The sequence below is a fragment of the Lithobates pipiens genome, unplaced genomic scaffold, assembly GCF_037356315.1.
Source record: "Lithobates pipiens isolate NorthernLeopardFrog02 unplaced genomic scaffold, aLitPip1_a1.2 Scaffold_3, whole genome shotgun sequence".
Classification (NCBI taxonomy): Eukaryota; Metazoa; Chordata; class Amphibia; order Anura; family Ranidae; genus Lithobates; species Lithobates pipiens.
The window spans coordinates 163,876,354-163,901,828 of record NW_027507790.1 but is presented as its reverse complement, the minus strand read 5'-3'; the positions used below and the strand labels follow the sequence as shown (position 1 = coordinate 163,901,828).

At 40.4% G+C, this 25,475-nt stretch overlaps 1 protein-coding gene across 2 annotated transcripts in view; it reads left to right on the top strand.

The window, feature by feature from the left end:
* The window catches only part of VCAN (versican), a 131,248-nt gene that overhangs the window by 32,700 nt on the left and 73,073 nt on the right, over nucleotides 1–25,475 (top strand). For both annotated transcript variants that reach the window (XM_077462440.1, XM_077462442.1), the window contains exons 4-6: nucleotides 1,986–2,160; nucleotides 7,250–7,377; nucleotides 19,814–20,101. In XM_077462440.1, coding sequence (XP_077318566.1) covers nucleotides 1,986–2,160; nucleotides 7,250–7,377; nucleotides 19,814–20,101 — 591 coding nt within the window. The remainder of the gene's footprint in view (nucleotides 1–1,985; nucleotides 2,161–7,249; nucleotides 7,378–19,813; nucleotides 20,102–25,475) is intronic.

The following is a 25,475-nucleotide window of genomic DNA, read 5'->3' as shown; positions in this document are numbered from 1 at the left end:
CAATACAGCGATACGTTTCTTTTCAAAATTAATATATTTCAATTAGTCAGTGAAGTTACAATTCCGGGGGTGGTGAGGTGTTGATGGGATGCCAAGGGGCTTTAAGGTAATACTAACCAGACTGTTTAATTTACATTGTTGCATTGTTACATTTAACTACTTTTGGGTTTAGGCGGATTAAGCCCCATACACACAATCAGAATATCATAAAAAAAATACCGCTTTCGAAGCAATCATGCGATAATCTGATTGTTAGTACATTTCTCATGCGATGCCAGATCGTACAATTTCTATTTAATCAGTACAATTTTCGTCCGAAAATAAAATACAAATACACTACAATATATTACATCACTTCTGAATTTTTATTCTGTCATACGAGAATTTTTGTACTTTAGTAACCTATTCATTTTCAATATGGAGATTAGCATCCAAAAAAAAAACCAGAAGATCATTGGTCCAATAATCTCAGTACTAGGCTTAATCCACATCAGCACTCCCCAGTGTACTGATATAGAAGAGGCAGGCCTTCACTGTAATTGTGTGGAGTGCTGCTGCAGACTAATCCGCCTAAACCTGTAAGTGGTTAAATAGTCCACTTTCTGTCCCCTGGCACCTACTGAACATAAGGAACCTATCTCCACCCCCCCCCCCCCCCCCCTTGCTGTGTCTGGCCAGGACAGGAGGGTGACAGCTTGTGGGAGGGGAGGATGAGGCTGGGAGGGAAAATGCCATTGGCTGTTAAGGATGCGGCAGCCCCCGTTCCTTAACAACCAATATTTGCCAACATTCTTTTTCTTTACATTTCAGCTGTTAGCGAGAAAATCCCGTTGACAGCTGAAAGAACTGAGCCAGAAGGTATTGGTTTTGGGTATTGGAGCATTTGCAGGAGTACTGATACCCGCGCAAATGCTTAGAATCCGCACCTATACTAGTATCGGTGCAACCTTAGTGCTGACACTTTTCCCTACTGTCTTCTGGAAATGAATGGAAATCTCAATTTTTTTTGACATGACATAAAATAATGATATGACATAACAAAGAGGGGATGAATTAAAGCCTGTGCTAGTATTTAAGTGCTGTATGTCTCTGTTGGGGAGATTAATAGGCACAAAGACAGAAAAAAATGATAAATGTAATACAAACAATTACATATTCTTATATGATGTCATATTATATGGGCAGTAGAACAAAAACTTAAAAAAAAAAAAGCTATCCCTGACCACTCCAGGTGCTTATACTGTTAAGTAATGAATTCTCAAAGACAGCAACGATTCCAAAGTTGGGAGTTCAGCCAATTTCTATCAGCATAGAAACACTGGCTGTGCATTTACATTGGAGGGCTTGCAGGCTGCCAATATGCTGAGGCAAAAGAAAGTAAATGGAAAAGATTTCTCTGCCTCTTTGTGAACTTTGAAGATGACATGCTCTACAAAGCCTATAGCTACAGAGGTGAATGAGGTGTTTTTAATTAGTTTTAGTGCTTGATCAGAATACTTTTTTCAATATAGTCAGAGCACAGGTTTACTTTAAAGCTGAGCTCCAGCCCCTCCCCCCACGAAAAATATTAAAAGTCAGCAGCTACAAATACTGCAGCTGCTGACTTTTAATATTAGGACACTTACCTGTCCAGGGATTCCACAGTATTGGTACCCCAGATGATTTTTCAATCGCCTTGCGGGTCCTGCTGTCCCCATTCCTTCGAAGGGTAACCATCAGTGAAGCCTCGCGGCTTCATAGCTGGTTCCATACTATGCATGCACAAAAAAGCGCTGAGCTTTTGAATGACCTGGGGGTGGGGGAAGGAGGAGGGGTGCCGAACTTCCAGGGGACCTTGCTGCGGCAAGGTGTCTTGAAAGTAGGGATGGGTACCTGCCAAATGAAGCAGCGGAGGGGAGAGGAAGCAAACAAGATTCTTACTGTAATAAATGTCACAATAGTTTGAATTGCAGCACTATGTTACTATAGATTTCCTGCTTTTGTAGGTGTTGTGTTCCACTATCGTGCATCTGTAGACAAGTACATCTTAGACTATGAAGGTGCCCGGAAAGCCTGTGCAGACAATGGTGCCTCAATTGCAACCCCGGGACAACTGAGAGCTGCCTACGAGGATGGCTTTGAGCAGTGTGATGCTGGATGGTTGGCAGATCAAACTGTGAGGTAAATATTTTGGTGTTCAAGAGACAAGTGTCCATTTTATGTAATTGTGGTGTTTTTGCACATTATGATATGCAATAGTTATTTCACAGTATGTAAAGTATAGCATAAAAATATATTGCTGCAGTAAGATGATAACATTGCACTGAAAACGTAAACATTGTTATCAGCTCTGCCTAGTGCACCTCTGTGGACTACAGAACACCGCCCATCTATGTTATGGAGATGAAGAGAGGGGAGTGTTCCATAGTCCTAACTGCTTATCTTAGGTTGACAAGGATACTTCTCCATTGATAAAGAATACTGAGAGAACATTGGGAACCTAGGACAGGAAGTGTGTTACTGGCAAAAATCATCAGATAAAAAAAAAGAAAGCATGGAAAAAGTAATGCAGCCACCACATCTAAGGATTGGCAAGCTGCAGTATATTAATTTTTGTGTACTTTAAGTATCAAGTGTTTTACCTACCAGAGACTTTATATTCAGCTACTCTTTAAGCTAGCACACCTCTACCCACTACATAGCCATGAAGATTACACCACCATTTTCTGATTCAACTTCACAGCTTGTGTGAGCATAAATCACATTATTGGAGAGAGGAGGCAAGAATTTATGAAACTGCCACAACAGAAGTATTGTACAGTAGTTGGAGTACAACAATTTTACATATTTAGTGTTTCCAAAATCCAATGATCCCTCAGTGAACAATGTGAGATCTGTTTCCTTATACCATATTTATCGGTATATAACACGTGCCGGCATATAACACGCACCCCAAGTTTAGGAGGAAAGTTTAAGGAAAAAAACTTACATTTAAATGCCCATCAATGCAGCCTTATCAGTGTCCATCTGCAGCCTTGTCTTTCATTGCAGCCTTGTCCAGTGTCCATCTGCAGCCTTGCCCAGTGCCTTTGCAGCCTTGCCCAGTGCAGCCTTGCCCAGGGCCTTTGCAGCCCTGCCCAGTGCATCCTTACCCAGTACAGCCTTGCCCAGTGCAGCCTTGCCTAGTGCCTTTGCAACATTTCTAGATTTAAAATTGGCGTGTACTTCAGCTTTACTCGGCTCCTCTCGCAGTCCCGTCCACCTCCACTGATTGCGAGAGGAGCGAGTGCCGACAACGTACAGAAAGCCGAGTGTACTTCGGCTAGTTTCGGCTCCTCTCACAGTCCCGCTCACCTCCACTGATTGCGAGAGGAGAGAGCACCGCCAACATACAGAAAGCCGAGTGTACTTCGGTTAGTCTTGGCCTCTCGCACTCAGTGGAGGTGGGTGGGGCCGCGAGAGGAGCCGAGACTAGCCGAAGTACACTCGGCTTTCTGTACGTTGACGGCGCTCGCTCCTCTCGCAATCAGTGGAGGTGAGCGGGACTGCGAGAATCAGCGTGAGATCGGCAGGGATCGTCGTATAACACGCACCCACGATTTTCCCCTGATTTTAAGGGGAAAAAAGTGCGTGTTATATGCCGATAAATACAGTAATCCCACTTTTATTTTATGCTATTGTCATGCTGTGCTTCATTTTTTCTGTAAGGGAAATTTACAGTCACGTACACATTTTTATTTTATTGTTGTATTAGCATGGGCAGTACCCATATTGCACTTTGTACATTCCTCCCCCCCCCCCCCCCCCCAAAACACAGCTGTTTGAAAACTGCATCTCCAAACATATAAGTTATCCGAAGGATTCTTATAAACTTTATTTTTGAAATTACAGTTTCAAATAAGGAATCATATTATACTCATGAGCATTTTTTTTCCACAAAAGGACTTGGCCAAATGATATCAGTTTCTGCATGAAGGTAAAAAACCTTGAGCCTTTAGAACCACTTTAAGTGCTAAAAAAGAGCATTTTTAAGCTGCATTTTTCTGAAAGCTTATATATGTATGGAGGTGGCCATCTTGGTAGAAGCAGGGATTTACTTGCTCATGTTAGTGTTACCATCTCCCACCTATGACTGGTAATCTGATGAGTGGTGGAGGCCAAAACAAGCATCAGCAAGAGGGGCAGATCAAGCAAAGAACCACATAATGAAAAAAGCAGAACCAGGGAAATCCTTGCACTGCAAGTCCTCTGGTACAGCTTCCTCTTATGCCCTGTACACACGGTTGGACTTTCCGATGGAAAATGTGCGATCGGATCATGTTGTCAGAACATCCGATCTTGTGTGAGCTCCATCAGACTTTTTCGGTCGGAATTTGCGACACACAAGGTTTGAGAGCTGGATCTAAAATTTTCCAACAACAAAATCAGATCGTTTAAATTCCGATCGTGTGTAGACAATTCCGACGGACAAAGTGCCACGCATTCTCAGAAGTAATTACGAGACGAAAGATATTGGCTACTTCCCTCTTTATAGTCCCGTCGTACGTGGTTTATGTTACCTCATTCTGAATGATCTGATTTTCTTACAACTTTGTGCGACCGTGTGTGTATGCAAGACAAGTTTGGGCCAAAATCCGTCGGAATGTCCGACCGTGTGTACAGGGCATAAGAGTGGATATACAGCAGATATGCAGATATACAGCTATGAGGCCTCATACAGCTGTGAGGCTAAAAGCACAGGGAGTGCATTGTTTTTTTTAGGAAGGATTCAAGTAAAATTTGCTGTTTAGGCCCAATAACATTTCTAAATAGTACATCTGCATGTACTATTTCTTAAGATAAGGTCCACTTACAGTAGGTTGATCATAAATGGCTTAATGAAAGAACGTTTTGAGTCTGATTTTAAATATGATAATGAGTGCTTCAGGCAATCAAAGGCACTCCATATCATTACAAGACTAGGAAATCTTCATGCATGTACTGTAGGTCCTAATATGAATATATATATATACATATATATATATATATATATATATACCGTATATACTCGAGTATAGGCCGACCCGAATATAAGCCGAGGCCCCCAATTTACCCCCAAAAAAACTGGCAAACTTATTGACTCGTGTATAAGCCGAGGGTGAGACATGCCTGTCCATCCCTGTGTGTGTGTCCGTCCATCCCTGTGTGTCCGTCCATCCCTGTGTGTCCGTCCATCCCTGTGTGTCCATCCATCCCTGTGTGTCCGTCCATCCATCCCTGTGTGTGTGTGTGTCCATCCATCCATCCATCCCTGTGTGTGTGTGTCTCCATCCATCCATCCATCCATCCCTGTGTGTGTGTGTGTCTCCATCCATCCATCCATCCATCCCTGTGTGTGTGTGTGTCTCCATCCATCCATCCATCCATCCCTGTGTGTGTCTCCATCCGTGTGTGTGTGTGTGTGTGTGTGTGTGTGTGTGTGTGTGTGTGTGTGTCCAGCCTACCTTTGTCCCGAGCCTCCGTCCCGTGCCTTGCCTCCTTGCCTCCGTCCCGTGCCGTGACTTGCCTCCTTGCATCCGTCCCGTGTCGTGCCGTGCCGTGCCTTGCCGCCGCCGTCCCGTCCCGTCCCGTGCCGTGCCTTCCCTTGCCTCCGTCCCGTGCCCTCTTCGTCGGCGGCCATTGTAAAGTTCAAAAGCTGCGCCGCCGCCTTCGCCTGTGATAGGCGGAACACTGAATTTCCCAGCAGCCTGTGTTCCGCCTATCACAGACGTCGTATCATCCTCGTCCGTAGTACGAGGATGATACGATGTCCGTGATAGGCGGAACACAGGCTGCTGGGAAATTCAGTGTTCCGCCTATCACAGGCGAAGGCGGAGCCGGAGGCGCGGCTTTTGAATAGAATGGCCGCTGTCTGTCTGCTCGACACGCTGATCGAGTGGGCAGACAGCGATGACTCGAGTATAAGCCGAGGGGGGCACTTTCAGCCTCAAAAAAGAGGCTGAAAATCTCGGCTTATACTCGAGTATATACGGTATATATATATATATATATATATATATATATATATATATATATATATATATATATATATATATATGCAGTATGATCTACACAGAAAAGTAAAGGATAAAACATATTGTGTGCACCTTTCTATCAGCATCAGGCGAGGGTTGTGGAGGATCCAGGCACTTATGTAAGTTATGCGGATAGCCAGATATCATTCTTGGCAACATATATGCCCACTTATGGCTAGTTAAAATCTATGTACCTTGAATAATATTATACTATCTCACATCAATCCTACATACGCTATATTACCAAAATTATTGGGTGGCTCTACTAGTCTTTAAAAAAACGTTGACATTTGAAATTCTCCCTCAAAATGAAAATTGTCACCAGTACAAACAGAGGGATTAATTTTCCCAATGAAGACCGAGACAGCGATGGATGAGCGAATTTGGGGTGGAGGAACTTGATTGGCCTTCAAAGAGTCCTGACCTCAACACGATAGAAAACCTATGGGTTGAATTACAGCGGAGACTGCAAGCCAAGCCTTCTTGTCCACATCAGTGCCTGACCCAACAAATGCGCTTCTGGAATAATGGTCAAACATTCCCATAGACACACTCCTAAACCTTGTGGACAGCCTTCCCAGAAGAGTTGAAGCTGTTAAAGCTGCAAAGGGTGGACCAACTCAATATTGAGCCCTACGGACTAAGACTGGGATGCCATTAACGCTCATGTGCATGTAAAGGCAGGTGTCCCAAAACTTTTTGGAATATAGTGTACATCTTAAATTGTAACTCTAGGAAAATATCCTTTTTTGTTTTGGATGGTGTAAGGGTTTCACCTGTCAAGTTTATATTTCTCTCTTAGTCTTCATTGGGGAAATGTATCCCTCTATTTGTGCTGGTGACTATTTTCATATTGAGGGAAAATTTTAAATGTGAGAGTTTTTTAAGAATAGTAGAGCCATCTGCTCCGGATACAACTATGTAAGAGGAGAATTCCCAATTTCCACTAAATTCTTGTCGTATCTCTGGGATAAGAAGTGAAGGAAAATGTAACAAATGGTACATAAAGAGACAAAAATAACCAATAGGGTTCCCTACTTGATTTAAAACTGAAAAAAAAAGTTTTGGTTATACATACTTTATAAAGTGAATTGTAACAATATTGTTGTAATACTGATTTTTTTTGTTGTTGTGTGTTTTTCAATAGAAGAATGTAGTTATGATCTCTGCTAAAAAAAAAGGTAGAAGTTATCAATTACTGCTTGTCTATTTTAAAGATACCCAATCCGCAACCCAAGAGCTGGCTGCTATGGTGACAAGAAGGGCAAAGAAGGAATAAGAACATACGGAAGACGTCCAGAAGAGGAAAAATATGATGTATACTGTTTTGTGGATGAAATTCAGGGTGAGATTCTAAAACTGTGTGCTTTATTTTCCAAACCAAAGTGATATGGAAGCCAGGAAGTATTGCTTTTAGTGTATTTCACTTATGTTAAGCAAAAAAACAACAGCTGACCCAACCCTATAGTTATGTGGTTAGTGAGGTTTCAATTAAAGTGCTGTGTGGAGGTAGGAGGGTTAGAAAAGACTATTCAGGTTTGCTGCCTAATATAGGATATTCGCTCAATGTGGGGCTACTGTCAACCTAATATCGGCACATGCAAGCTGTGTTAGACTATAAGTATTTTTCACAGGTGGATATTTTGATGGTTTCTTTTGCTGGCTACCAGATTTCAATTGCTGTTGGCTCTGTGTGACCTTGGTACAATAATGAACACTTGCAATGAGTAAGGCAGAACCTTCTCCTGTGCTATATAAGGTAGCAAACCTAAATAGTGGTTTTCAACTGTCTGTGGCCTAGTATGTTACGGATTCCTCACTGGGCCTCTAAAGAATTTGTAAATGTTGGTCTTAAAGGAGCAGTTACCATAGTAGGTTAGTTCATTAAAAGGATCTAAAAGGATGCATATTTGAAAAGTAGAAGTGGAGTAGACATTTTTTTCTACACACAACTGATTTTTTGGTTCAAGAATTGAATTGAAGCACAACAGTTGATAAAAATCTTTTTTTAAATTCTTAGATTGATGAAAACATGAAGAAGTAGTTTGCATTTAGCCACAATAAAACATCTCACTGCAGTGTTAAATATCTCTATGTATATGAATTTTAAATATGCATTTATGCATGGTAATACCTGATTTTTATATGTAACAAATAGTTATTTGGCTTCATAGCAATTTAAAAAAGATGTAGATTGGCTACTTCCAGCTATATCATCTATTGGCACTATTAAAGGTTCAACCTTTTACATTTAGCCACACAGCTAAAAAAATAAAAAAATAAAAACTGAACTGATTTTCCCATCCACACATTTTTGGATGTGGGAATCCTTCCCGCTATGTCATTGTACTCTGACAGAGGGACTCCCCTGCTGTTAGAATACACTGCATACATTTTTTTCCAACCAGCCTGTTCATGAGAAGTTGATCAACAAATCGACTTGTCATGTATAGGAACAGACATACATTGAATTGAATTTTGTTTGGTTCCTGCTGAACTGGCCGAATTTCAATCCATGTATGGCCAGCTTAAGTCAGCTATAAGAACTCATTGAGTAGGCCTTTAACACCATTTATAGATAAATCATTAAAATCTGCTAGTCAGATACAATAACGTTGATCTGCTAATTAGAATAGAGAGTGAATTTTCAATTTACAAAGGTAATAGTGGTAATTAGGATGATCCTGCATTCAATTTAATTACCAACTTATGTATGAGGGAAATAAAAAACAGGACTTGATTCGTTGATTAAAGCGGAAGCTTACCTTTTCATGAAAAATGAAAAGTGGAACTTACACCCTAGATCCTCAGTACATTCCCCTGCACTTACCTCCATGGGTGATAAGCTACCAGTGACCACACAGTCAGTATAGCTTTTCTTCCATTTATTTCTTCTGGGATTGATCAGAGAGATTTAGATTGTTCAAGGTGGTCAGGTGCCAGTGCTGAAGAATTGCTCTGATCAGTCCTGAAAGCCCTGCAGAAAAAAAGAAAAGCAGGGATTTTAAATCCCCAGACCGCTACACTGGCTGCATAGGCACCAAAAGCTCATCATCTATAGAGGTAAGTACAGAGGGGAACAGTGGTCTGGAGGGGGGGGGCTTGGGGGGCGATGACTGGGGATGGGTTTAGTGCAGGGGTAGTTAACCTCGGCCCTCCAGCTGTTTTGAAATTACAAGTCCCATGAGACATTGCAAGACCCTGAAAATCACAGGCATGACTCTAAGCCCTTGTACACATGGTCGGACATTCCGATGGAAAATGTCCGATCGGATCGTGTTGTCGGATAATCTGACAGTGTGTGGGCTCCATCGGACTGTTTCCGTCAGAATATCCGACGGACAAAGTTTTAGAGCTGGGCTATAAAACTTTCCAACAAAATGATCCGATCGGGCTTTGTCCGATTGTGTGTAGAGAATTCCGATAAGACAAAGTGCCACGCATGCTCAGATCAAATTCCTAGACCAAAGCTATTGGCTACTAGCCTGAACGTAGTCCCGTTGTAATAAAATAACGTCATCACGTTACGTACAATCGGATTTTCCGACAACTTTGTCCGAGTGTGTATGCAACACAAGTTTCGGACAAAACCGACAACAAAATCCATCGGATTTTGTCCGACGGATTTTGTTGTCGGAATGTACGACCGTGTGTACAAGGGCATAGAGGCAGAGGCATGATGGGATTTTTAGTTTCACCACAGCTGGAGTGCTGAGGTTGCCTACCCCTGGTGTAGGGTGTTAGTTCACCTCCCCTTTTTTTCTGAAAAGGTAAACTAACCCTTTAAAGTAAATGCAGCGTCATCTTTTTTGCAAAGCTGAGTGATCATTCATTTTACAAAGTAAATAGCATCTATTCTATTTGTAAATCAACCCTTGTGGCACTTACTTATCAGCACGATTATTTACATGGCTCTGCTTGTGAAAAAAACTGCTGCCCCAGGTCTTCATATTTATCTACAGCTTTCCACAACTAAACATTTGGATCAAAAATGTGTCACCATGATAGACTATCACAACATATTCAGGGCCATGTTACACTGATGATCTCTTCCCTGGGGGCAACTCTTGAGGCACAAGAGTGCTGCAGAAATAGAGAACACTCACCTGCACCTACAGTGTTGCTCTCTTGAAGGCCAAACCAGAAAGGTGTCATTCCGTTGTTGCTCTCTTGCTGGCAGGCGAGATCCTGTGGTGTATTAGCCATCTGGAAGTAATGGCATAGAAGCAGATGACTACTCTCTTTTGAAACTGTTAGATCTTAGCAGATTGCTAGTGTGTCATGGACTTATAAAAGGAAGCATTGTTGTTAACAAATTTGGTTTTGAAGTATTATTGCATTCATCTTTTAAGCCAAAGGAAAGCAAAACATATATAGCTGGGTGGATATCCCTCTTAGGCCCTATTCACACTTGAGTGTTTTGTAGCTTGAAGCTCTAAAATGCTCAACGTCCAAAATCCTATGGTTTTCGATTCTGACTGTTCACACCTGAGCATACAGTAGTGAAGCTTGAAACTCTTAAAATCAAAAAACTACATAAGCTTTTTTTGAGGTTCAAGCATTTTTGGCCCTAGTAGACTTCAAAACGCATGAAAACTGAGCACAAATGTGGATATCACACATCCCCCAGGTAACTAGTATTTCATTGGCTAAAAATATAAAAAAAATTTGCAACCAAAAATTCTCAGCTCAAGTGTGAATGCAGCTTTGGTCTTATCAAACTTCATACGATATGGTGCTTAAAGGAGGCTTTTTAATCCAATATCAATGAATATGGCATAGTTTCAGGACATTTTCAGAATATATTTTATAGGAGGGTATAGTAATACAACATGTAATTTGCAATTACAATAAACTTTTAACAGAAAAAACACAACCAACTTTCTTTTTGTAGCTTAGTAGCAAACTAAAAGCAGATGCTACACAGCGCACTACAAAATTGTAAAACATTTTCATTTCTAAGCATATGTGGACACATATACAGATTTTTTCACACAATGTGATATTTTAGATCCCTGGTTCCCAACATGTAGCCTGAGGGCAGAATGTGGCCCTTTGGTATATGATGTGTGGCCCTCAGACTTCAGCAGTCTGTAATGGGGACATTGGTTAATGTAAAAGTATTGATCTCTACTAGCCTCATGTAATATGTTCCCAGTTTTGTATTGTATTCTGTGGCATATCCCCAGCCAAAAACATAGCATGTCCACTCTCTTTGACCCTTAATTCCTCTAATAGGTCTACAACTTCTGACAATTCTCTCACATATTACATATATTGAACATTATGTTTGGCCCATTGGTGATGTCAGGGGGTGCATTTTTGACCGTTTTTAGCTCATAAGTTGACAACCACTGTTTTAGATACAGTTGTACCACTTGCCGACCGGCGCACGGCGAAGTACATCGGCAGAATTGCACGGGCAGGCAAACTGCCGTACAGGTACGTCCATTTGAAAATGCCGCCCTGCCATCGCGTGCAAGCTGCCGGCGGATCGCGCGTGCTGGTCGGGACCCCCGTGAGTCCGGTCCCGGGTGCCGCAGACTCGATCGCCGCGGCAATACCTGCGATCGTCTCACAGGGAGCTGAATGGTGAGATGCCGATGTAAACAGCATCTCCCCATTCTGCCTAGCAACAAGTGACACTGATTGGAGCAGAAATCAGTGTTCCCTAACACACAACCCAGCCCCTCACAGTTAGTAACATGCCCCTAGGACACACTTAACCCCTACACTGCCACCTCCTGGTTAACCCCTTCACTGCCAGTGTCTTACACCTCTGAGATGGAAAGTAATGAGGACGCCTCTAAAATAATTATTCCTCCAGTAGCAACAGCAGATTTCTAATTGATATAAGTAGCAACAATTGGTAATGGAAATGTCACTTGCAGCAGCACTTTGGAGAGGAGAAGCGACTCTAAAGAAAATCAGGAAGAAAACTGTAGGCGTTTCTAAGTGCAGCATTTCACAAATTTATTAAGAGCAATGGTTAAAAACACTTACAAGATCCATGATAAAAACGAGCATGTCAGCATAGTATTTTCTTTGCATGGTTCTGTGCCTCTAGGGGTAGAAAAGCCGGCCAGCAGCTGTATCCACAGAGGGGAAGCGAGGAGGAAAGATGGCCGTCTGGATTCCAAAACCACACCGGAAGTGACGTCAGGCAGGAGTGATAGCGTGTTTCGGAGCATGCATGAAACGCTCCTTTGCCAGACCTGGTGGCCATCTTGCCTTCTCATTTTCCCATCCGTGAACACAGCTGCTGGCTGGATTTTCTCCCCCTAGAGGTGCAGCACCATGCAAGGAAAACACTATGTCGACATGCTAATTTTTATCACAGATCTTGTAACTGTTAACCATTGCTCTTAATAAATTTATGGAATTTAGCACTTAGAAGCGCCTACAGTTTTCTTCCTGACACCTCTGACAAGGACAGCTGCATGGGCTTCTATGGCATTAAGTCTGCCACTGCCTATGAAGCTCTTTGCCTAGAAGTTTCAGTAACAGAAAATTAACATTGCCTGGAAACAAGTATGAATCTATAAACCTGCAGGGCATGTAAAGTGCCTTCAGTTTGGGAACTGTCTAGGTAATATTCTCCTGGCACCATAAAATTCCTGTATATATGCTTTGGAATAAATAAAGAGGCAACCTAAACAGGTGGGGCAGAATTAATAAGGTAAGATGAAAGTAAAATGTAATGCCAAAAGCTTAAGGTTTGACAGACTTTTGAAGAATAGGCTAATAAGACAGCGTCTAGCGCTTTCCAGAGATGATTTTGAATCAGCCTTTGTCTGGAGTCGAGAAACTGGCTCATAAGTCTAGTCTGTGGTATTTCACAGCCATAAAAAAAACCAAACCTTAAATAGTCAGGTGGGTTTTTTTTTTTTTTCAATAGTAACGTGCACATAAGCAGCACAGGAAAATCCCGTCAATTCTTTGGGCGCTCTCGCTGCTGACTTCAACCTGGCTAGAGAAGGCTGCCAAGGTTAACACACACTGCATTATTGTCTGTAACATAAACACTGTCATGGTTTCCATTTTCTGGGCTGCAATGACAGAGTTACAATGTGAGCTTCTATTGCATATGTGTTCTGAGCTTTATTGTACCTCACTGATTATTCCATAATCCAGCTATAAAAACATTTAACGTTTTGCTCCCCTTCTAATTTTCTGTGATATCCAGGAAATAATAATTTGGCAATATCAAACAGATTTTTATTTCTTTTCTGCTATTATTTTTTCAGAGCAAAACATTTTGTAACCTTTATTATTTAGTGCAAAGTACGGCGCTGTTTAAAAATGCCAAGCTGTTAAAGTACAATCTGCAACAGCCATTGAGATGACATCATGGGTATGGCGTGCTTGAACTACAACCTTAACATATGTTTATGTGGCTCATCAAACGAAATGTATCCAGGCTACAACATTCTTTATTAGAAGCATGTTGGCAAATAGCTGATCTAACCACAGGTGTGGCAGCATTGACAGCTAGCTTTATCAGTCATTTAAAGGAGTTCTATGCTCACACAGCATACAGTTTCATTTTATAACATCAGCATTGTAATAACAATGCAAACAATCGTTATTTTTGAAAATTCAATATAAGCTTACTTACATTCTTACATTCTATGCATTAAGATAAAAAACCTTATGTGTGCAGTAGCCCCCCCCCCCCAGCACCCCCTAAGACTTACCTGAGGTCCCTCTCTGTCCAGTGATGTCCACGGGTGTCTCAGCCATCTGGAATTCTCCCTCCTGATTGGCCAAGACAAAGCAGTGGTGCCATTAGCTGCCACTGCTCTCAAAGTCAGCTAGGCATTCAGGAGAGAGAGGAGGCGGGGTCAGGGCAGGGCTCAGTGTCTGAATGGACAGGGAGCTGTGGCTTGGCTCGGGTGCTTCTATTGCTAGCTTCTTGCTGCAGGGGGCACTTAACAGGAGGGAGGAGCCAGGATCACAGAAGAGGGACCCGAAAAGAGGAGGATTCAGGCTGCTCTGTGCACTGCAACAGAGCAGGGAAGTATGACAGGTAAGTATGACCTGATTGTTATTTTCATAGGAAAAAAACGAAACTTCACAATCACTTTAAGCCACTATAGTATATTCATGCCATCCCCTCTGTTAAAGGGGTTGTAAAGGTAAATATTTTTTCACCTTAATGCATTATATGTATTAAGGTCAAAAAACATCTGACAGTGCCGGTTGCCCCCCAGCCCTCCCGTTTTACTTACCTGACCCCTCAAAAGTCCCGTGCTTGCCCCCAACGTCCTCTTCGCCGCTCAGCCTGGCCGCTGATTGGCTGGAGTGGATAGATTGAAAGCAGCGCAGCCATTGGCTCGCGCTGCTGTCAATCACATCCAATGATGCGGCGCATCAGGGGCGGGGCCGAGTGATACAGCGAGCAGCTATAGCCGCCGGCTGTATCACGGGAGCGCGCCCACAAGTGCTTCTCACCATGCTAGGGAGCGTGCATGAACGTGAGAAATACTTGTGGGAGGAAGCTGGGACAGCCTCCGAGGGACCCCAGAAGACCAGGTCAGGGGCCACTCTGTGCAAAGCAAGCTGCACAGTGGAGGTAAGTATAACATGTTTGTTATTTAAAAGAAAAAAATAAATAACTTTACAACCCCTTTAAATAAAGATATGTATCCCAATGTCTGTGCTATATAAAAAAAATGCAGCTTTCTACCTTATATCAGAGTGTCCCCCAGCACTCACGTGACTCTTCATGAGGGGCAGAGAACTCCCGCTGATGTCAGTTGGGAGGAGGGGAAGGGAGGAGAGGAAAAGAGAGGCGAGCAGTCACATGAGTACCGGGAGATGCTCTGACATAAGCTAGAAATCAGAATTGTTTTTGTATAGCACAGACACTGGGACACATAGTTATTATTGCAGTAGGAGGGGAGTGACTGGCACTGCCATGAGCTGACAGGCAGGAGGAGAGAGGAAGACAGAGGAGAGCTGCAGATGATGGAGTCACATAAGCTGACCATGGTGTCAGGGGCTCAGCATCCATGATAAACCGTGGTCAGTTTACAGGGGTGAGGGCAGAACCAGGCAGGATCAGCCAGGTATTTTAGGTAATACAGGGGGCCAAATTGCAAAGCCCAGGCACATGCTTTAAGGGAACAGGATCCAAGGGTAATAAACGCTTTAAGGACAAAATATCTCATGGTGCCTTGTGATTCCTGCATTGACCCCATCCCCTCAAACTCCTCCTCTCGGCACCTCTCTAGGTCAGAAGCAGGCTCTGTGAAATGTGTGACACAGCAGTGCCTATTTACATAGCATACCAAATAGGTGTCACAGACTAAGTAAGTTTAAGATTGTTCAGATTAATAGGAGTATAATAATTGAAATTTGAAAAATATATGATTTTACATTTCAATCATAGATACATTTTAAAAACCTACGTCGAGCTCTGTTTATATCTAAATTAGCCACTTATTGTAATAAAACTGAAGTGTTGTTTCAGAAAAACAACAGCCCTTTATTTAAAAAAAATGGAAAAAGCAAGGCATCTAACAATTAGATACTTGTAAAAACCCAAGCTTTTTTACTATTAACATGCATAAAATGAACTAGTGGGTCCACCCAACTTTATCACCAGTTCCTTGAAGAGCATGTATCCACACCTTTAGTGGGGGTCCCATTACTGTCTATATGGAAATATTGCAGGCAATAGTGGGGTGTGATTCCCTTACAGAGAACCATACTTCCTTAATTAGACATCCACAACTGAAACTGGGAGACCTCATGGCATTCTGCAGTTGCAGAAGTAAACTGCTAAGGGGTTCTTTATCAGTAACCTGAGTAAACTGGTAGCTGTTAGGGCAAGATTTACTGATTACTTAAGTTTTCTACTTTTACGGCAGCATTTTCTAATTAGGAATGTTTGAAAAAAGCTGCCCCATGATGCAGTTAAGGCTTTTTGTCTCCTCTGTGTCAGATTTGCTGTAAATCGGCATAGGGTAGTGGAGCATCGGGCATGGATAAAATAATTTTCAGTGTACCAGGTACCTGAGCTACATATTAGTTTTACTTTCTTTATGAAATAAAGGTAGAAACTAAGGAGCTGGTGATTTCAACAGCTCCTTATTTCAAACTTTTTTGGAAGTTTTCTTTGAAAGTTACTAATTTTATTACCCATTTCAGTATATGCTAACTGATTAAATGCCCATTGCATCAGAAATAACATTTAAATAAACTCTATATAGTTTTTGGGTTTATTTTCAGCAGTGTTGCTGTTCATCATTGGATTGATGCATTTTCTTGCACAGCCAGGGCAGTGTGCAAAAATGTTGCATACATAGTTTTTTTGAGCATATAGTACAGTATACATATAGAATGAACACTTACGGTACATGTTATGAAGCACATCTTACTGTTTGGTGGGTTGATTCGGTGTAGAAGGGTGGACTGGCGGTTTATATAGTGGGCGACCCAATGTATAATTCAAATCAATATACTTAGATAAATACATAAAAATAAATACATAATTCTAAGCTCTGTTTTCTTCCTGGGATGTGTGATAGAAAAGGGATTCGGCCATTGATGGTTCTGATTTTTTGTTTCTACTTTTGTCTCCATATAGTCTCTAAGTTTTTATTAGTTACAATACTTATGGGTGCATTTTACTTTCCCAATATGCAGCAATTAATGGTTAAAATGCCAGGACACTTGCAGCTGTCATTTAATGAATAAGAAAAGACATATACACACACTTGCACACACACAAGGAGCTACATAGCTTGGTGTCTTAACAAGTCAATGTCTCTGAGAGGCCATGATTGTCTGACACCATTGGCTTGTGCTAGCCCACTAAATACTCAATTTAGCTATGTCTTGTTTTATAGAGAGTACATTGCCAGTAACGGCCTTAATAAACTAAGGCTGGAAAATGGTTCGAGGACATTCTTTGATTCATGTGTTATTACTATTAGACCCTTTTGTCTGGCTCTTCATTTCATGAGGTGAAGGTGTAGCCTGGCATTCACACATCAGTGCACCACTCACAACTACCAATGGTTCCCATAGAGAATGCCTTAGAAGCAAAGAACCTTTGTTGGTGTTTATATGGCTGGAGCAGCAGTTTTACAAATGCTTTGAGGCAGTGGCTTATTCAGCAATTAAAGCTTTGAGGCAACATAGCAAATATTTAAAACGAAAATCTTTATTAGATGGTGAGCTTCCTTTCTAATTTACTTAGATTACTCAGGGAAACAGTCTTTGTCATCAGTAGTATTGGCTTAATTGGAATCAAGTTTCAAGAAATTCCTTTGGTAAGGGGGTCCAATACAAGACCATAAAAAGCCACAAGACAAATTGTGAATTATATTAAACATATATTTGAAGGAAAAAAAATGATTTATCAAAAATGAAAATGCATGAAATAAGATTACAAATATGATTAGATTTTGCTACACAAAACTAACTTCTTGTTGAGTAATCCCACTGCAGAGGATTGCATGTGAATTTCTAATTCACATCTGCTGGTCACAGCCTGAAATAGCTGAATATAGTGAAAAATAAGGGGCCAATTGCTCCTTTGAACCTTGGTCTTCAAAAACACACAGTTCTCATACATTTTGTTCAGCTCAATTGAAAATTTTTTTTTTTTATTTCTATGATTTAGCTAATTGCGTTATGTATAAATGCAGTTTGGCTAAACCATGCCTTCTATGCACAAGTTACATTTTAACATTCATTTTAGAATTAGCATGTACTGCGGGTTTGGTTTACTCTTTTAAAACGTTCTCTTTCAAACTTTATATTGAATACCCATATTCAGGAAGTCTTTGACATCATTTTTTTTTGGATGCACATTTGCAAGTATATGCATTAAGGCTGATTTTATAAAGATAATTTATCTTAAGATCTAAATTATCTCAAGATCTAAAGCTCAATTATCCTATCATGCAGACAAAATACAGTATATAAACAGGGATCTGCTTTTAAAACCTATTGGACCATTGAAGTGAATCTTCACACAATTTATTGTGTGAATGTTCTCAATTCTTTTAGTAAATCAACCTCACATTCTTCACTACTAGGATATCATTGCGTTACTATATACCATGTATGTCATTAGATTTTGACATCCATATAAGAATCTATGCAGGTTCTTAGTGTTACCTTCATAACTCTTGCTACCTTTGGAATCTTTTTGTTGCAGTCCCTAGGACACATTTGTGCAGGCAAGACCTTATGGACCATTATCATACACATGGCCATATGTTAACATTGTTTTTAAATGGTTCAATGATATAATAAAGTGTTATTTTATTTCATACAATTTTGTGGTGGTCAAAATCATTGTTGCAGGATTGAAGTGGACCCATGCTGAGGGAAGTGTGTGTAGCAGTTATCACACTATACTATATATGGTGAAACCCTCCTGTCAGTAACAACATCCCTCTTTGGGCACCTTTGCTAATTACAGAACAGCAAATAGCATGCAAATGGACTTTTAAGGTGGAAAAGAGATGGGACGTTAAACATGCCACAGAGAGGTCATATACCCGTACATAAGTAAAATATCCATAAGTTTTATTTGTACAATAAAAAGACAAGTAAAATGTGATCATGTCCACTGTATAACAAGTACATTAAGTATCCATTTGATATTTTTACTAACATTACAGATTAACATGTTTTGCAAGAAACTCACTTCCTCAGGATTCATATCATTTGTACATGCAGACATCACTTTCAATCTAAAAACAACCCCAGATGAGCATAAATCTGATGGCACCATATTTGAAGGTCCCATATTGCCCAGGACAACCATGGACTTCTATGCTGTTTAGGGGTCTTTTGTTCTATGTTGATGGAGTAAGCAGCATGGGCTGTTGAACACCATAATTCTTGTCCTATGCATGAAGGAAGTATTCCATGGTTGTAGGGGATATGTGTAATGCTGTAAGATCGATGCTTATCTGGGACTGCTTTTAGATTGAAAGTGTACAAAAGCCATGAATCCTGAGAAAGTGAGTTTCTAGTGAAACACGTTGATATTAATATCAAATGGATACTTAATGTACATGTTATACACTGGATGTGATCAAAAATTTGTGTTTTTAATGTACAAATAAAGCTTGTGGATATTTTATTAATGTACATGTATATAATCTCCTGGTGGCACCTTTAAAGCCCCATCTCTTTTTCTTCTTAAATGACTGTTAGCAGGCTGGAGGGCAAAACATTTTTTCTGGTGCATGTAGCAGTTATTTGTACTTTCAGTTCAAAACGTGTAGCAGTATAGCTTGAGCCAATATATACTCTTCCCTTATTTGTTTTTTTATAACATGCCCACAATGTGTAACAAAGCATATACTGTAGAAATTCTAAACAAAATGTACATTTACATAAAAAAAAGATATAAAATAAAATTGAAATAAGGATTATCTAAACATGGGCATTTAAAAATGGAAACATTTTCAATGGAAATGGGGCTCTACTAGACTGTACACAGCTGTGTTTTGTTTAATATAATGTAAAATATCTCACACTCTTTCAGCACAAGAATTTTTACAAATTTATACTAAACGGTATTTGTTATAGCAACTTATTGTTATGTTAGGCTTTGTCTAGTTATCGAAAAGCCTGTATCAGGGCTATAACATGCCAATCAAGCCAAAACATGGGATTGTTAGTTTATACTTATACATTCCTTCTAGGATGTTCACTGCTCACCCTGCAATGCATTCTGTATATTTGTGTTTCAACATAGTTTCACAGTTCATATTTTAATCTTCCTAAATATATGTTTTGTATTTTAGGCGACTTATTCCATGTTCCTAAAAAGCTGACATTTGAAGAAGCTAAAGCAGAATGCGAGAACAGGAATGCAGCTGTAGCAACTGTTGGTGACTTGTATGCCGCTTGGAGGAAAGGCTTTGACCAGTGTGACTATGGCTGGCTTTCAGATGGCAGCGTACGTTATCCTGTGTCTTTTGCAAGACCCCAGTGTGGTGGTGGACTCCTTGGTGTGAGGACTAAATATCGCTTCAGCAATCAGACATACTTTCCTCAGCCAAAGGAGAAGTATACAGCCTACTGCATTCAGAGTAAGTAGAATGACTACTTTTCAGAGTTGCTTGCCTACATGTTTTTTAACCCATTGTAGACAACGTTTTCTATTTTAAGTGGATAGTCTAAAGCTTTTAATGTGAACTTTAGGCAAACATTTTAAATGACTAGAGACCTAACCTATCTCTACTGCAGTTAGATAATACAACTAGGCCTTGTCCCTGATTGGAAAGTGAAGGAGAAGACTGATGAGATCATATCTCTGTCACTCTGCATGTTTCTTGTTAGCATGTGAGCATTGCAGCGCACTTAATTGGCTTATTGTGCTGCTTTTCCCTCTCGTACTTGAGCCTCAGCTATACAGGAAATTGCAAGAGGTTCTTACTAAATCAAATTCCAATACCTGCGCTAGCTACTTTTAAAAATACACTTAATGATAATTTGTAATAAACGCATGGCTACAGGTTTTTTTTTTGTTTTTTTTTGTTTGTTTTTTTGTCTGCTAGGATTTCTGTTCCAACAGTTTAAGAATTTTTCTCTACCTGGAAATAACCTGATTTTATGTATCACATATTAAAAAACAGTCATACGCACATAGCTTGGGTAAATTGACTTAACATGAAAGTTTAACTGCTAAGTACCATATAATTTTTTATAGTATTACAATATTACAATGCATAATAATAGGATATTTTTTTGCTTGGAGTCCAGTGAGGGACACATCTTGATGATAATTAAGCAACCAAGGGTTATACTGCTGTTTACAGGAGAAAAGATGATTATGCACATAGAAAATTTAAGACCAGCTACCTTAATCCAATTACCAGTAGTTGCCACCTCACACCTACTCAGTTGTAGCAAGCAGTCCAAAGAGAAAATGTCTTTCAATGGTTCTGAGAAAAGGATTTTAAGATAATACATTTGTACTATTGTCCATTGAGGGACACAAATTGATGATAACTAAGCAACCTAGGGAAGTCCAAAAATTTCCATAATAGAGTGGAAACACTTATACTCTTCAGTTTAGACAGTCTTTTTTTAATCAGCCCAACAAGAAAAAAAAAACAAAGGAAACCAAGAATATTAAAAAGCCTCTTGCAGAACCATTCAACTGAACAAGCACCTGCACAAGCAGACATAGGGACCTTGTAAAATTTAAAGGGGTTCTAAAACCTAAACATTTTTTACCTCAGCATTCTCTGCATTAAGGTAAAAATATTTAGCAGGATTGTCCCCTCACCCTCTCTATACTCACTCCATCCAGCAATGTGCCTGTCTGTAGTGGGTCTGTCTTCTCTAATCTCTCTCACAGGCTTTACTGAGGTAGCAGAGGCCATTGGCTCTGCCTGCTGCCAGTGAAATCTTGTGATGGGAGAGCAGGGCCAAGCTACCCTGTCTGTGTCTATGGACGCAAGAAGCATGGCTTAGGATCAAGCCGTAAAAGGGTCCACATAGCAAGTGACTTACTATGGGGGAACTCGCGGTAGAGGAGGAGCCAACAGCACCAGAGGGGCACCCAAGAACAGGAAGTTCGGGGCTGCTCAAGGCACAGAGTAGGTAAGTATGAATCTGTTTTCTATTACAAAAAAAAGACATTACTGTAATTTTTATAGAAATATGTTCAGAAGACCAGTTCTGAGCCTTACAAATCTGTGACACCAATGCCTGGTGATGGAAAGCCCAAGAAATGCTCAGCTGGAAAACCTCTTCTAGGACCTTCTGAAATTACAAAAAAAGGAATCAGTCTGCCTAAAAAAAGCAATGGCGGAAAGGTAAATGCTGATGATTCTCACCACAAGCAGGCAATGGAGAGAAATCTCATGGGAATGAACGGGTGCACAGGGATAGCAACATCATGGGGGAGAACTGGTGCACACAGAATCTGGTGTAGCTGTGCATGGTAGTCAATCACTTTCTAACTTTAGCTTGTTCAGTTAAGCTTTGACAATAAAACCTGGACGCTGATTGATTTTTATGCAGAGCTGCACCAGATTTTGCACTCTCCAGCTTTGGTAAATTTCCCCTAATATGTTCATTAAGATGAAAGGAAAAAAAACACTTTACGGAAAATGTTGGTTCTTGGACTCAGCGCAGTCTTGTGAAAGATCAAATGGAGCTCCCTACAAGATGCTAGTGTTCCCCAACGCATTGTCAAATGCAGATGAATGTCTCAGAAAACTTTTGGATGGAGAAATCATTTCCCCCATATGGACGTCTGCCTGCAAGTTCTCCAGGAATTTCCACCACGGACAATGCTATAAACAGAAAATGTAATTCAGGACAGGATAGACACTACCTTCTTTGCCGCTGAAACACTTGCATTCAGCTCTGTAATTGAAGACTAATGTTAGGATGTTGGGATCAAAGTTGCCAACCCTAATCCTGCAGTTGTGTCAGTTTCTGGCAAGTATACTTTGGTCTAAAATGTATATATGAGATGGTGTGTGTACTCCAAGCATTTTGAATAGAAGGAGATGACTGCTTGAAGTTTAGGACCCATCCATAGTCCTCCAAGGTTCCCATTGTTATTGACACATTTAAATACAAATGTCACCCATGATAAAGTGAAAAAGATAGGCAGTGATTTGAAAACATCAAAATTAGTAACTATTCATTCCTCATGTCAATAGATGCTAAGATGATTGGAGACAACGACTGACTGTATAGATTTCATCCAACAATTTTGCGGATGAAGAAAAGCATTTAGAGCTTTTAAGACCAAGATGGGGCAAATGCCTTCTTTAAGTCCCAGAACTTTAAACAGGTTTCTATCAAAATCTTTCTGAGTCATGGGAATATACAGAGAGAAAAATTATGGTGGAGGACAGAAGCAAAACTCAATTCTGTGAGTTTTGGACATTATTTCCCATACCCATGTGTCCGCTAAGTAATCATCTTAAATCTCCGAGAAAGCCATCAAAAGCCTTTTCATTTCTGATAGAGTTGGTGGGATGGACCTTAATGCAGAGGTAGATTGCACTCCAGTTTTGAACACTTGTTTTGCATAGCACATATAGAACTCACAAAGTCCTGAGAGGATGGAAGAAGACTTATGGGTTGGGGAACTGGAATCCGACTGGGAAGAATGAAAGAAGTGCTTTTATGTAGGATAGAAAGGTGTCTACCTGCACTGTTTATCCTTAGTTTTGTGTGCCTGGGGTAATTGAGTACTACCCTGTCACACTTTGGGGATTTCATCCAGCAAAGATACTAAAAGTCAGTCTCCCAAAAAGGCTAGTCATAACAAAACCTTTGTTACTTGTCTGACCATCAATTAAGCCAGAACACCCTGCAGATTTGGATAGGAGAAAGAGAAGCCCAAAACCTGACTCGGACATCAAGTGCGATGTCATATATAAAGTTCAGTGTAATGAACATCTAGTCAAAAAAATCGATATGATGAGTATCAACACCAGCAGTCTCCAAATTCTTACTTACCAATAAAGATCAGTCAGCCAAAGTCTTGGAAATGAGTGCAGAGGCAAGCATGGGTGAAAGGTCAGTTCTAATGAAGGAGTAGATGGATAAAGAAAGTGCTTTCAATTTCTCAGCAGGGTCCTTAAAGGACAGATCCTCTTGGATGGTGCACATAGGTTGGCTACAAGAGATGTATATAATTTCATGACAAAATGCCCCATATTGGATTGAGCCTACTGCCTCAATTAGAAAGGAAGCAATAGCTGACTGAAGTTCAGCTATTAGGGTTCTCCTTTTTTTTAATGAACAGGGGGACTCAGAACCTAGCAATGAGCCCCCTTTAGGATTTCTGCCAGAATCAGAAATATGAAACATTTATGCATCAGACTCAACTGGGAAAGGTGGTGGTGGGTGTTTTATGAGGAGGAACAACAAGGTGCACTAACTGATTCATAAAATGCTGCAAAGCAGAAAAAATACACCCTGCTGCGAGACAGAAGAGCAATGGACACCCAGGGAAGAAAGGGGCAGTTCTGACGTGGATTTTTATGAAATACAAAAGGACAGAATCTTTTTCTAAGATCAGTCTTGCACATATGGTCCTGATTGAGAATTCATCCTTAGCTATAAGGCAAGTGTCCTTTCTTTTGATGCCAGACATTTGTCTATAACAATAGTACCTAAAATAATACGATACCCAAATCCTCCGGGAATAATCATAAACCCAAGCCCAATGTAGGTTTAGAGAAGGATGCGTGGGAGCTTGTGGAGAAAGCTGCTTCAGTGAGTCACAACACCAACTATGAAGCCTTCTGCAGGTTTTTATTGTCCTGAACACTGATCTCCCCTTTCAGGGTGTTTTCATAGAACCTTCTGTTTATGTTCTCTAGCAGTATGGCTGGATTTATTGGTGGCTCACAGTTGATGGTATTGTGTGTACACGTGCGCTCCTGCATGTTTTTGCATGTTCTGATCCAATCCAAGGCCATAAAAAAACACATTCTGTTTCAAGAATGCATTATTTTCCCCAAAATGTCCAAATCCAAGAAATCAACAAATGAAACAAATTACTTTTTTATTATTATTATTATTTTTTTTTTCATTTTAGCTAATAAACGATTTAACAATTCATTTAAGTCTGCTTGAATACAAAATCACGTCCTTCCTGTTATTGTTAATATTTCTAAAGACAAGAGTAAATACAAAGATTACAACATTCTTACCTCTGGTAGCAAAATGGAGAAGGATTTGTACTATCTTTCAATCTTAGCCATGTGAGCATGGTATAAAAGCAGAACACGTGTCAACAACATGAAGGATCAAAGACTGTATCCTTATTTGCACTGTCTGTGGTTCGGAAGTTGACCATGCATCTCTTCACACTTGGTCAGATGGTCTTTGATCTTCAACTGTGTTGTATGCCTGAATGGTGGTACAGAACACATTGATTTACAGTGAGTGTAAATAATCAGTATTTATAAATACCCTTCTTCATACCCGATAAGATCTCTGTGTTTTTATGTTGATTTCAGTGCATATCTGGAAAAAACTGGTTTTATGCTATCATTTACAACTGGCTTAACTTAAGGCCTGTGAAGCAGATGTTAACAAAAAGGAATGATGTCACCTTTTGCAGCTGTGTAACAGTAAAAAACCTTCTACTCCTCCCTTGACGACTAACTAAATCCCTGTGACCTTTAATATTAGTGTTTGAAATTTTGTTCAGCTGTAATATTAGGAAAAAAATCTAGCATACATCATTTTTCAATGTATCTCTGTCTCTAGGTCACTTTCTAAGTCCTGCAGTCCTGTTTTAGAAATTGATTGAATATGGAGAATTAAGATTAGCAAGTTAAATGTGCGTTCTGGGGGGGGGGGGGGGGGGGTACACACACATCCATGTGTAATATTGCAGCAAGGTGCATGGCACTGCATTGCTATGTGTTCTTTTAGAACTTTTTGTATTGTTGTTTGTATACGTGACACTGGCATATA